The 14,084-nt window shown below is 44.7% G+C and overlaps 1 protein-coding gene across 6 annotated transcripts in view; it reads left to right on the forward strand.

Annotated features, from left to right (window-relative positions):
• Positions 1-14,084, forward strand: part of LOC309341701 (potassium voltage-gated channel subfamily KQT member 1-like) — a 370,888-nt gene that overhangs the window by 77,524 nt on the left and 279,280 nt on the right. For 3 of the 6 annotated variants that reach the window (XM_081861359.1, XM_081861358.1, XM_081861360.1), the window contains 2 exons: positions 9,745-9,771; positions 11,429-11,488. The exons of 1 other annotated variant lie outside the window; for it this stretch is intronic. In XM_081861359.1, the coding sequence (XP_081717485.1) occupies positions 9,745-9,771; positions 11,429-11,488 (87 nt within the window). The remainder of the gene's footprint in view (positions 1-9,744; positions 9,772-11,428; positions 11,489-14,084) is intronic. 2 more of the 6 variants (XM_081861362.1, XM_081861361.1) reach the window with 2 other exon arrangements.

Genomic DNA, 14,084 nt, shown 5'->3' on the forward strand with positions numbered 1-14,084 from the left:
TGCCTCTGCCGGAGCAGAGAAAAGCATCCTCTCTCCTCTAAAGCACGGAGAGAAAAAACACACTGAACTGCAAAGAACAGTGAAAAACAGGAAACCAGTGTACGTCACATCCAGTCTCCTTTCCCATGGGAAACTCTAACAGCAATTGACTGTGGAATGTAAACATTGTCTTGTGACAAGCATTTCGCTGCACAGTGAAGAGAACAGAAACCAACATCCTCCCCCTTTCTGTGAACATCACTGGGCAGCGTGTTCGTACAATATCAGTACAAACCCAACTTCTGCACAAAGGTACAGTGTTGATCCCTTGATACAATCTTGGACAATACATCAGCAGGAATTTCATTACCTGGCATATAGGACACCGTTACGAGTCCCTTCTGAATACGTTCCCTAGCATGTTGCAACTTCAATTGCAAGTGCTTCGTGCTTTGCTTACAACCTTCAGAATTCAGCAAAGCCAAACATGCTTTGTTGTCCTGGTAAATCTGGATTGGACATTTGACAGGAATTTTCATGTCTTTGCACAATTGTAACAACCATTCACAATCTTTAAGTGAATAAGACAGTGCGTTCAGTTCAGCTTCACAAGTACTTAAGCTAACTGTTGTTTGCTTCTTGCATGACCAATCAGAATAGACCCTGATTGTACATATAGCAAACTCCAGACGTACTTTTCCTGTCTGTAGTGTCACTTCCAAAACTTGCATCTGCAAATATTTCAAGACCACCAGACTTCTGATTGTTAAATCTCAGTCTCTAATGCATAGTGCCTTTCAAATACCGCACTATGCGTTTCAGAGCTTTCCAATCCTTAACAGTAGGATTGTTGACTTGTCTGCTTAGCAAATTACAGCTAACAGCAATGTCTGGTCTTGAACATCTGGCAATGAAGTTTAGCTTGCCTAGCACACTTCTGTACACTGTAGTGTCAGAAAATGTTTCTTCAGTGTCATCTACCTGATAACCTGTTGTCATCGGTGTGTCTACAGGGTTAGCATCCATCAGGTTTAGTTTGCTTAACACATCAGCAATTTTCCATGACTGGTGTACTAGAATGTTACCATCTTGATCTCTCTACCTCTCTTTCAAATCAGAACCAGTGAAGGCGGTGAAGGTCCTGTGTGAGTGCCTGGAGGCGGTTGGAGGATGGATGGTGGCTAATGGATTGAGGTTGAATCCTGACAAGACAGAAGTACTGTTTTTGGGGGACAGGGGGCGGGCAGGTGTGGAGGATTCCCTGGTCCTGAATGGGGTAACTGTGCCCCTGAAGGACCAGGTGCGCAGCCTGGGAGTCATTTTGGACTCACAGCTGTCCATGGAGGCGCAGGTCAATTCTGTATCCAGGGCAGCTGTCTACCAACTCCACCTGGTACGCAGGCTGAGACCCTACCTGCCCGCGGACTGTCTCGCCAGAGTGGTGCATGCTCTAGTTATCTCCCGCTTGGACTACTGCAATGCGCTCTACGTGGGGCTACCTTTGAAGGTGACTCGGAAACTACAAGTAATCCAGAATGCGGCAGCTAGACTGGTGACTGGGGGCAGCCGCCGAGACCACATAACACCGGTCTTGAAAGACCTACATTGGCTCCCAGTACGTTTCTGAGCACAATTCAAAGTGCTGGTGTTGACCTTTAAAGCCCTAAACGGCCTCGGCCCAGTATACCTGAAGGAGCGTCTCCACCCCCATCGTTCTGCCCGGACGCTGAGGTCCAGCGCTGAGGGCCTTCTGGTGGTTCCCTCATTACGAGAAGCAAAGCTACAGGGAACCAGGCAGAGGGCCTTCTCGGTAGTGGCACCCGCCTTGTGGAACGCCCTCCCATCAGATGTCAAAGCGATAAATAACTACCTGACATTCAGAAGACATCTTAAGGCAGCCCTGTTCAGGGAAGTTTTTAATCTGTGATATTTTAGTGTATTTCTGGTTTTTATGGAAGCTGCCCAGAGTGGCTGGGGAAACCCAGCCAGATGGGCGGGGTACAAATAATAAATTATTATTATTATATTATTATCTCTATTTCCAGAGATAGGTAGTTGTTTACCTCACCAAGATCTTTCATGTCAAAGTGCTCTTTCAGTTGAGCTAGGGCGTTATTGTACATTGTGACATCCTTCCAAAAGAATAAAAGATCATCAACATAAAACAAACAATACAGTTTCTTTTGCCCCTCCTCTTTGACAAATACACATGGATCAGCTTTCCCTTGCTGAAAACCTAGAGAAAACAATACTTCAGTGAGTTTTGTGTGCCAACACCGTGCACTTTGTTTGAGACCATAAAGGGACTTCTTCAGAGCACAAACAAATCCCTGTTTTACCTGTACGCCATCAGGTGGAAGCATATAAAGTGATTCATCTAGAGATCCGTACAGAAAAGCTGTATTCACATCATGGTGACTAATGTGTAGATTCTCCTCTGCAGCTAGCTTGAGCATAAGCCTAATGCTCTCATACCTCACTGTGGGTGAGTAGGTCTCGTGATAGTCTTCACCTGGTACTTGTGCAAAACCTCTGGCTACCAATCTGGCTTTGTGTCTGACTATCTTGCCATTTTGATCAGTCTTCGCTTTGAAGACCCATTTGCTTCCAAGCAGTTTCATTCCTGGAACTACTGGAACTAGGTCCCATGTTTTGTTCCTTTCCAAGGAATCAAGCTCAGCCTTCATTGCATTTAACCATGGCTCAGCTTCCTTTGAAGCCAAATCCTGGATTTCTTGGAAACTTGAAGGTTCAAATACCTTCTTGGAGCTTTTAACAGCTGTTACTGCTATCTTAGCAAATTCATCAGCAAATCTCTTTGGAGGTCTGCCTTTTGTGGCTCTTTGTGATCTGTGAATTAGCCGTAGATCTTCAACACTCTCCTCTTCCTTCTTGGGAGAAAAGTGACCTATTGTGAACAATGGTTCCTCCAATTCTTGATCAGAGCTTTCAGAGGGCCGCATAGAGGCTTTCGCACTCTTGAAATCCTCTGAATCACCTGATTCAGTTTCAGACTCAGAATCAGAACCTTCATCAGTGGGTGTGGGTTGTTGCGGTTGCTTTTGACTATCCTCAGTCTCATCACTGTCATCAGGATAACATTGGAAAATTCCCGCATTCTCCCCCCACTTGGCATTGTACTCAACACTTCTTGTGAGCTTAATTGCCTTTGAGTCAGTCATCATTATTCTGTAAGACCCTTTCTGATAACCTAGAAAGATACCATGCAGTCCACGCTTGTCTAACTTGGAGCTTTGTGGTGAGTGAACCCACATGTCAGAACCAAAAATTTTCATGTGTTTGATGTATGGCTTTTTGCCAAACATCTTCTCATACGGGGTACAACCAATCGCTGAAGATAACCTGCGATTATAACTGTAAACAAAACACGAGAGAGCTTCGGCCCAATAACTCTCTGGAAGATTTGCATCATGCAGCAAGGTTTTTAACCCTTGAAGCAAAGTCTGGTTTGCTCGTTCCGCAAGTCCATTCTGCCATGGCGAGCGAGGACTAGACAAATCGTGTTGAATTCCTTTCTCAGACAGAAAAGCTTCAAACTGCTGAGAAGTGAATTCTCCCCCGCGATCACTGAAAAGAGTCTTTACCTTCTTACCATGCACATTTTCCAACCAAGCACAGAATTCCTTGAACCTACGAAAAGCCTCTGATTTCTGCTTGAGATTGTACACATAAATATACCTGGAAAATGCATCAATGAGAACCATGAAGTACCTGTTTCCACCCAAAGATGGCGCTAGTGGTCCAACCAAATCAGCATGAACAATTTGGTATGGTTCTGTAGCTTGCCTACTAGACACCTTACCTTTCGCAGCCATTTTCACCTTGTTTGCTGCGCATGCCTTGCACTTCATGTGGTACCTGCAGGGTTTAATAGTCATACCTTCAACCAAGGCAGGCATCTTAGATACTGCCTTAAAATTCAAATGACCAAATTTTCGATGAAAATCATGAATACATTCTGCATGCAAACTTTTGTTAGTACCTGCAATGCAACAAGTGTCATCCTGCACAACATCATCATAATACAAAACATACAAACGATCAACATATTCAGCATGCAATACATAATCATTTTTCTTTGTGATGATGCACCTTTTGTTCTTAAAGGAAACGTCAATTTTCCGCTCATTCAGCTGTCCAACGCTGAGCAGATTATGTTTGGCATCCGGCACATAAAGTACATTCTGTATCGATAAGTCCAAACTGTGAAGAACAACAGTTCCGTAGCCTTTACTGGGGATTGTGTGGTCATCCGCCTGGTGAATCGCACCTTCCTGCGGTGTAAAAGACACGAACAGTCGCTTATTGTTGCACATGTGGTGGGTCGCAGCCGAATCAACAACGAAGAAAGATCTAGACGTCTTCTGGACCTCTGCAACTTTTGGAGTGAAGCGTGAGAGCATTGCCTTGTACTGCGTTGTCCTGGACACTGGACCTTTGCCTTTGCTCTGGCCTCTTCCACGCGATGAGCTTCCACTGCGCTGCTCTGTCTTGGCCCTGGGATATTTGCATTCCCTCTTCATATGGCCTAGACGTCCACACGAGTAGCATTTCACTGCCTTCAAAGCTTTGGCGCCATCTGGTGGTTCCACTGCACTATGGGATGACGTCTGTGAAGTCTCCCCCTTGCCCATGCAGCTATCACCCTGGCGGTCTGCTTCATTCTGAATCATGGCAGTATCACAGGCTACTGTGAGTTGAGCATTTGGCTGATCAGTGGTAACATATTCCCCACTTGCCTCAGCCAGCCTTCTGCAGCTAGCCATCATGACTCTGGCATTAGCCTTCTGCGTCATCTCTGCTGCTTTATATCATGCTGCTTTATACAAGCTGCGTCTGTGTGCAGCTGCTTCATTCCAAAAGCAAGTTCAAAACAGCCTCTGCTTGTGAGCCTGTGCCACTCTGCGTAACTGCAGCTGCTTTAGTCCAAAAGCACTTTTAAAAAGTTACTTTCGATTTCCCCAGCATAGGAACTTGATCCTTTGAGCCCTTGCCTATGCCCGGCAAACGGCTTTAAAAGTTCAAAGTCCAGCCATAAAGCCATTAATTAGAAGCTGGCAGGCTGCCCGGAGCAGTAGCACATACCTCATCAATCATCTTGACACGCAGAGATATCGTCCGATCTGTCCCTCTGCCGCTGTTCCGATATCTGGAGCCCATTCTTAAGATGACTGCGTTTTTCTGGGCCCGGAACCAAATTTTGTTGATATGCAGTGTCCCGTGCACAGTGGAATGATGAGGAATACGTGCACATACTCTAAGTTGCTTTATTTACGTTTCAAAGCTGGTAGATTACAGAAAAAGATCTTGCCTCTGCCGGAGCAGAGAAAAGCATCCTCTCTCCTCTAAAGCACGGAGAGAAAAAACACACTGAACTGCAAAGAACAGTGAAAAACAGGAAACCAGTGTACGTCACATCCAGTCTCCTTTCCCGTGGGAAACTCCAACAGCAATTGACTGTGGAATGTAAACATTGTCTTGTGACAAGCATTTCGCTGCACAGTGAAGAGAGCAGAAACCAACAGACAGAACCCTGTGGCACCCCACTAGTCACTCTTCTCCAGGATGAAGAGGAACCATTGATGAGCACCCTTTGGGTTCGGTCAGTCAGCCAGTTACAAATCCACTGAGTGGTAGCATAGTCAAGACCACATTTTACCAGCTTCTTTACAAGAATATCATGGGGCACCTTGTCAAATGCCTTGCTGAAATCAAGGTAGGCTACATCCACTGCATTCCCTTCATCTACCAGGCTTGTAATTCTGTCAAAAAACGAGATCAGGTTAGTCTGACATGACTTATTTTTCAGAAATCCATGCTGACTATTGGTGATCACAGAATTCCTTTCCAGGTGTTCACAGACTGTTTGCTTAATGATCTGCTCCAGAATCTTCCCTGGTATTGATGTCAGACTGACTGGGTGGTAATTATTTGGGTCCTCTCTTTTCCCCTTATTGAAAATAGGGACAACATTTGCCCTCCTCCAGTCTGCCGGGACTTCGCCTGTTCTCCAGGAATTCTCAAAGATGACTGCCAATGGTTCTGAGATCACATCTGCCAGTTCTTTTAATACTCTTGGATGCAGTTCATCTGGCCCTGGAGACTTGAATACATCTAAACTAGCCAAGTATTCTTGTACTATCTCCTTAGTTATTCTGGGCTGTGTTTCCTCTGCTGAATCATTTGCTCCAAATTCTTCAGGTCGGGCATTGTTTTCTTTATCGGAGAAGACTGAGGCAAAGAAGGCATTGAGGAGTTCAGCCCTTTCTGTGTCCCCTGTTTGCATTTCACCATCTCCTCTGAGTGACCCCACTGTTTCTTTCTTCTTCCTTTTGCTATGAACATACCAATAAAAGCCTTTTTTTGTTGCTTTTAACCTCTCTAGCAAGCCTGAGTTCATTCTGTGCTTTAGCTTTTCTGACTTTGTGTCTACACGTGCTGGCTATTTGTTTGAATTCCTCTTTGGTGGTTCCCCCCCTTTTCCATTTTTTGTACACATCCTTTTTTAATCTTAACTCAGTTAAAAGTTCTTTAGATAGCCACCCTGGCTTCTTTAGGCACCTTCCATGTTTCCGTCTCATTGGTATTGCCTGAAGTTGTGCTTTTACTATCTCCCTCTTAACAAACTCCCAGCCATCATGAACTCCCTTTCCTTTTAGTATTACTGTCCATGGGATCTCACCCAGCACTTCCCTAAGTTTTATGAAGTCGGCTTTCTTAAAGTCAAGAAATTGAGTCCTAGTATGCTTGGCTGCTCCTTTCCGCTGTATAGTAAACTTCAGAAGAGCATGATCACTTGCGCCTAATGATCCTTCCACTTCTACCCCACTAACCAGGTCATCAACATTGGTTAGGACCAGGTCTAAAATGGCTGTTCCTCTTGTTGCTTCTCCCACTTTCTGGACAACGAAGTTGTCTGCAAGGCCAGTGAGGAATCTGTTTGACCTTATGCTCTTGGCTGAGTTTGACATCCAGCAAATATCCGGGTAACTGAAGTCCCCCATTACTACTATCTCCCTTCCTTTTGCATGCTTGGCCATCTGTTCCAGGAAGGCATCATCTATGTCCTCCGTTTGGCTTGGGGATCTATAGTAAACTCCCACAATGAGGTCCCTGTTATTCTTCTCTCCCTTAATGAAGGCAGAGCCCTTGACCTGTGAATGGTGCAAAATGGGGACAGGTTACTTGAGGGATGTGCGGCAGATTCCTGGCTGTGAGAAACATGGTGTGGTTGGAGCCAATTTCACAGCTTGCAACATAGAGTTACCATTTGCAGAACTGAGTCTGAACTTTAAAAGCTCCTTTAAATCTTATTAGAAACATGCATTGAAAGAGTCTGAAATACTTACAGTGGTACCTCGGGTTAAGTACTTAATTCGTTCTGGAGGTCCGTTCTTAACCTGAAAGTGTTCTTAACCTGAAGCACCACTTTAGCTAATGGGGCCTCCCGCTGCTGCCGCATTGCGGGAGCACAATTTCTGTTCTCATCCTGAAGCAAAGTTCTTAATCCAAGGTACTATTTCTGGGTTAGCGGAGTCTGTAACCCGAAGCATCTGTAACCTGAAGCGTATGTAACCCGAGGTACCACTGTAATTTAATGTTGAAGAGCCAAGGTGGTGCCCTCCAGACTGTAAGCCCCAGTCACCAAACCAATGGTTAGGGAAGACGGGAGCAGCAAAGGTTGTAGTCTGGTAGTAGGGCACCAACATGGGCTAACCCTGTTATAACAAGTAACTGCATATCATTTGCCACATTGGGCTCTGCTGCTATGTGCAATAAAACAGAGGTGGCTGAAGCTGTTTTTAGTCACCCACCACCCTCTTCTCAAATCAGTCATCTCTTTCTACCTCTGAAATGTTCCACTTCTTCTGATGTGATGCCATTCTGACATGGACTTGGAGCGGGTCAGGAAAAAGGAAGGATGACTGTCAAACAATGGCATCACACCACTGAGTGTGTCTCTTATGGATGGGCAAATCTGACAGCTCTGGTTTCTCTGTTTCCCATTTTCCTAGTTTTATGTTTGGTTCTCCACATTTCCACTTCCGTTTGCTTTGTTTCCTGGTGAAGTGCTAGATTAGATTCTGAAGGTGTGTGCCTGGCCTGGCCTTTGACACCTGAGATAAAGATATATAGTAGGACCCACCCTATTTTATTGATTGCAATCTATCTTAATTGTTTTAAATATTTTAAGAAAATGGCAACCTACCCTGGGATCTCATAGTAAAGGGTGGGTATGCACACAACAGGGACGTGGGTGGCGCTGTGGGTAAAACCTCAGTGCCTAGGACTTGCCGATCGTATGGTCGGTGGTTCAAATCCCCACGGCGGGGTGAGCTCCCGTCTTTCGGTCCCAGCTCCTGCCCACCTAGCAGTTTGAAAGCACCCTTAAGTGCAAGTAGATAAATAGGTACCACTTTCTAGCGGGAAGGTAAACGGTGTTTCCGTGTGCTGCGCTGGTGCTGGTTCGCCAGAGCAGCTTCGTCATGCTGGCCACGTGACCTGGAAGTGTCTCCGGACAGCGCTGGCCCCCGGTCTCTTAAGTGAGATGGGCGCACAACCCTAGAGTCGGACACGACTGGCCCGTACAGGCAGGGGTACCTTTACCTTTACCTATTATACACACAACACTGCCATGGAACAAGGTTAGTTCTGGGTTGAGGAGTAGAATAGGCTCAGAAAGGCACCACATTGCAATCAGGGTCAGGGTTGAAGGGACTGTGTGTATTTATATCCAAAATCTATTAATGTGGAGTGTTGCATCCCCTCAGCTCCCTAGGACCTGTTTTTTGCTTAAGGCAATGGTGGGAACCCTCTGGCCCCTGGACCTAACTAGGCCAGTCATGCATTCCCATCTGGGCTGTGGGGCCATTTCAGCTAAAGTCACGCCTGAAGTCATATGACAACAGGTGTGGGATTGGTAAAGATTCAGCTTGTTGAAGCACCACATTCAAAAGGAAGAATCAGGAGTTCACTCAGTGCCAAATTCAAGCCAGAGCTGCAAAATGCACTTATGAGTGTGCTCCAGTTCTTCCCTTCCAGCCACAGAAGGAAGTTACAGTCTCCTGACATCATATGATTGACGCCACCTAATTCCTAAAGTGAACCACCCTTTGACTAGATTCAGTTCCCCACTCTGGCTTAAAGCATGTGGCACAGGTGGGTCCCCTTTTGCTTTTGAAAATGGGGAGCTGGCACTGCATCTTTGTCCTAGAATCTTAGGCGTGTGATCTGATGCCTGTAGCATCTTGGAGAGGCTTACACAGTTTGCTATCTCCATCTTGGGATCTGAGTTTAAACCTGACCTTATAGCTTATAGCTATAACATCCATGCCTATTTTTTGTTTTTCTTCATCGCTGTACCTCTTGTTCTGTGTAACATCTTCCTGATGCAGAACTCAAGCATTTTCCACTATTTTATGACATTTTGGCTGGTCCTAATGAAGGTATCAACCAATTGTGGATTTTGTATGCTTTTTTCTTACCGCCCAACACCTGTGGCTTTTTTGTTTCCATGTGAAAGACTTGGGCGTTTCTGATGGATATTTCCTATTGATGATCCTCTTGAAGGTTATCATACTTGTTGGTCACCAGATCAGAGCCTGGGTTGCTTCTGGGGCAGCATGAGAATCTTCGCTGGTGATTTCTCCTCCTCAGTTCAGTTTAGAAATGGCTCTCTTAAGCCAAACTTAGTTGACTTGAGACTGACTTTTCTGAATACATTGCACCCTTCTTCCCCACTAGGTCTTACACGGATGTTCAAGCAGACAGGTAGGTTGGAAACTTTTTGTGAGAGATACCTGTTGAAGGTAATGGCCCCATATAACTTCATGCACTCTGTATTTCATCCACATACAGAATGGAACTATACCCCTGATTTCTTAATAGCTCTTACTGCAAACTCCTTCCTGATTTTCTGTAACATGATGAAATGTTTAACATGGCAATGTCTGAATAAAAAGCTGAGCTTTGGCTTATTACAATAAGAGTAAGAAATAGGTCCAAACAAGCAACATAAATTGTGTGCACGGTGGAATGTTGGGCCATTTTTGTTTATTTGTATCATTTTGCCTAAAAATTCATATCTTCCCTGATGAGTATGTGCTTCAGGAGACAAATGAGAATTTGAGTTTAGCTTCATCACAAGCAATGGTGGATTTACCTGGATTCACTCAATGGGGCATATTTCTGAGTAGAAGTGCCTTTATTCACTGGGGGGGGGGCTACTGTGAGGGAACAATAGACACGCCCCTGCTTCCAAAGAAGGCACACTTAGCAAGCCAAGCTCAAAGCCCTTCCTCTCTCCATGCTATACCTACTATTTCCTTACTTCTTTTTCTCCTAATCCTTCCCTTTGGTTGGCATGGGGCAGCAACTGAGTCAGAGCCAACATTCAAGCTCTTGGTTCAGGGCTCAAGCTCAGTGTTAGCTAGCTGTTGTATGTGTGCATGACAGACCCACCCCCTTCACACATACCTAACACCCCTCCCTCACAAACATAATATGCTTATTTCCCCCATCTATAACTGGCTGTTGCAATCTGGCAAAAGCTTTACAACCAGAACGCAAGCAACAGCAGATCCACTGAGGCCTGCTTCTGTAACTGCATCGCAGCACCAGACCAAACCTAGAAGTGTATCTTCCTTCTTGTGTAGTGGAGAAAATCCTGCACTTGGGGCCATCGCAAGGGTCAGCACACCCAGAGTGCAGTGGATTAACCTTGCCCTGGGAAAACCACCTTCCTGAGGATGCTCTCTCCCCACTAGGGACTTCTTCCACCTTTAGAGCAGCACTGTACAAGCCACTTGAACGGCTGATAGCAGGGTGAGATAGTGATGTTGGTTGCTGAAATGCTTTGTTAGCTAGACATGGAAATTAAGTTGAGCGTAGTATTGATTTAACAATGGCCCCCAATTTCATTGGGGCAGGGGGAAGAGTGTGAAAGAAGCAGAACACATGTGTTTTCCTTATTTCTACAGGGAGTGTCAGCGGGTTTTATGGGCTGCTTATGAAGGGTTATTAAAATGAGCAACATGACTCTAGTTCCAAAATACAACTAAGGCACAATGTGTGGCCCTGCTGCAATGGAATGTGAGAACAGCAAACAACGGGCTTACACATGGAACCGCAAAGAGCTACAGTGCAAAAAACAGATTTGGAAAATGAATTTTTGGCTGCTATGCACATGAGCCCTACTAGGAGTGAAGTAACTTTCCTTCTTCCCTTCCTCTTGTTTTGTTCTGTCTTGTCTTTGTGGGTCCTCTAGTGGCCACTGATCAGTGTGCAGTAATGCAGAGGCCTCATATAGCCAAGAAGACTCTTATTCTGGATTGCAAGCCTTTGTTGCCTCAGTTGTCTTTCTTCTCTAATTGATTTTATTGTTTGCTTTTTCTTCTGCTTCCCTTCTGGCCATTGTGTTTGTATGAAGGCCGACAGCTTTCTTCGTCATCTTTATCTATCTGTGCTGCAACCTGTCCCGCTTCACAAGGTACAAGGAACATCATCCCCACATTTGTGATATACTTCTGTCTCTGTGTTGATATTTATAGTAAACTGTTATGTGTATAAATGAATAGGTGTGAGAGAGAATGTGAGGGCATGCCTCTGATTACACTTGTCTGCTGTGCCTCGTTGCTGATGGCTCAGATACAGAGATGGGTGTGCCATAATGGTGGTGGGGGGGGATACCATGGCAATGGCTAGTCTAGGGAGGTGTTCCTTGGTGCATGACTTCTGCAAGTGTCAGAGAGAGAGGAGGAAAGGCTTGGAGATCACAGTAGCTGTGTGCCCTTGAACAAGGAGCAAGAGTGAGAGCAAGGAGTTGCGACCGACTGAGTGAGAAAGTGTGAATGTGAATAATAATAATAATAATATAATAATAGTAATAATAATAATAATAATAATAATAAATTCATACCCTGCCCATTTGGCTGGGTTTCCCCAGCCACTGTGGGCAGCTTCCAGCAGAATATTAAAATACAATTATTCATCCAGTATCAAAAGTTTCCCTAAACAGGGCTGCCTTCAGATTTCTTCTAAAAGTCCGGAAGTTGTTTATTTCTTTGACATCTGATGGGAGGGTATTCCACAGGGCGGGCACCACTACCGAGAAGGCCCTCTGCCTGGTTCCCTGGATAAGAGTGTGAGACTGATGTTAAAAGAAGTTTGGGGCTTGACTAGAGGCTCCAGAGCAAGAAGGGTTAAAACCAAGTTGGACCATCGTCTGTAGCAGGAGAGACTGCAAGAGCAGGGTAATTAAGAAGGTGACAGGGAGGTTTGGTTTGCTTAACAAAGTGTCCGAGCAAAATTCCAGGATTGTATTTGGGTTTACGAAGAAGCCTCCTTATAGAAGCCCAGTAAGCAAAGGAACAGTAACCTACCAGGCATACCCTGAACTGAGGGAATGAGTTGGATTCTGGGTGCTTAACCTAGTAAATAAATAATAATGGAGTTTTCAATCATTGCCTTTTTTAGTTTCTGCAACAAATCTAGGGGGGAAAGACATCCCCTTAAATGGACCTTATTTTAGGTCATGTGCATACTAATGGCTGAAAATGCAGTCTATTTTTTCCAATTCAGATCAAAGTTGGTTTGGAGAAAAAAATCATTTAAAACACAGTGTTTCTTAAAAATCAAATGGATTAGTGTGGATTGTCATGTACACAGCTATAGTCAAGGGTGCCAATAGAATTTCCTGGGCCAAATGCATTGCACGTAGGTTCCCACCACCCACCCCATAATCTATTGTCAAGAAGTATGCATATTTACATACAGTATATTGGCCCAGCCTACCTCACAGGGCTATTGCTGGTGTTGCTTGTTTGATTTCATATGCACTGCATAAGGTCCCAGGGCAGATTGCAACAGTATAAAATTCATTATTAAATACAGTTTTAAAACAAACCACAGTTATAGGAATAGGGTGGATCCTTCTGTAAAGATATAAGTGAGGAGTGGAGGATAATATGAACAACCTTGAGCTCCCAAATGGAAAAGCAGGTTACAAATATATAATGTCAGTTACAGAAGCCCCTAGGTTTAACTGCTATGTTCCATAGTCTTAATAATTACAGAAAAATGCAAAAAGAAAAGTTTGCCAACCCTGATAAACAACAAGCAAAAAATGCCCTGTGTACAGTTTCTCAACTCTGGTTTCTGAACTGCCAACTCTCAGCCCAACCTCTCTCACATTGATGTTGCGAAGGTAAAGGGAGGAAGGAGAAGACAAGGGACGCAGCCTGGAGCTCCTGGGAGGAAAACCAGGATGTAAATGTACAGCAAATATGTGGAATTTCACAACTCAGAACACAAAACGCACAAGGCATTTTGCCAGCCTTGAGAAACAAAAAATAGCATAGTTGCCTGTAGGAATATAAACTGTATCAGGAAGTTTTAATATTTGATGTCACACTGTGTTTTTATATTATGTTGGGAGGCTCCTGGAGTGGCTGGGGCAACCTCATCAGATGGGGCATGGTGTAAGTAATAAAATATTAGTAGCAGCAGTAGTATTATTTTATATATTTGTTTATGGCTACAGTATAGTACTAAATAGCTGTGTCTCAATGGGGGACATGGAAAACAAAATGGGTGTGATTGCAATAGCAGCATTTTTCTATGCTCATTTATTTCAAGGGAATCTCTTTTGAGTAAAACACACTGAAGCCAGCCAATTGTCTTTTATTGTGTAAAGGCAACACACTTGGGGTGTGACTGAGGCTTCGTTAGTGGGTGGTTCCCTAGAATGGATGGCTGGGTGGTTGCCTGCTCTTGATGGAGTTACACCCCCTCTGAAAGAGTGGGTATGTAGCTTGGGGGTACTCATGGACCCTTGGCTGTCACTTGAGGCTCAGGTGGCCTCGGTGGCTTGGAGTGCCTTCCATCAGCTTTGGCTGGTGGCCAAGCTGCGCCCCTGGCTGGACTGGGGTAGCCTAATTATTGTTGTCTATGGTATGGTAACCTGTAGGTTACTGTAACATGTTATACATAGGGTTGTCTCTGAAGATGGTTCAGAAATTTCAAATGGTGAATAATTCAATGGCCAGGTGGTTCGCCAGGACAAGACGGTTTGAGCATATTGCATT

Source organism: Podarcis erhardii, assembly GCF_964252035.2.
Source record: "Podarcis erhardii genome assembly, chromosome: 5".
In the NCBI taxonomy this organism is placed as follows: Eukaryota; Metazoa; Chordata; class Lepidosauria; order Squamata; family Lacertidae; genus Podarcis; species Podarcis erhardii.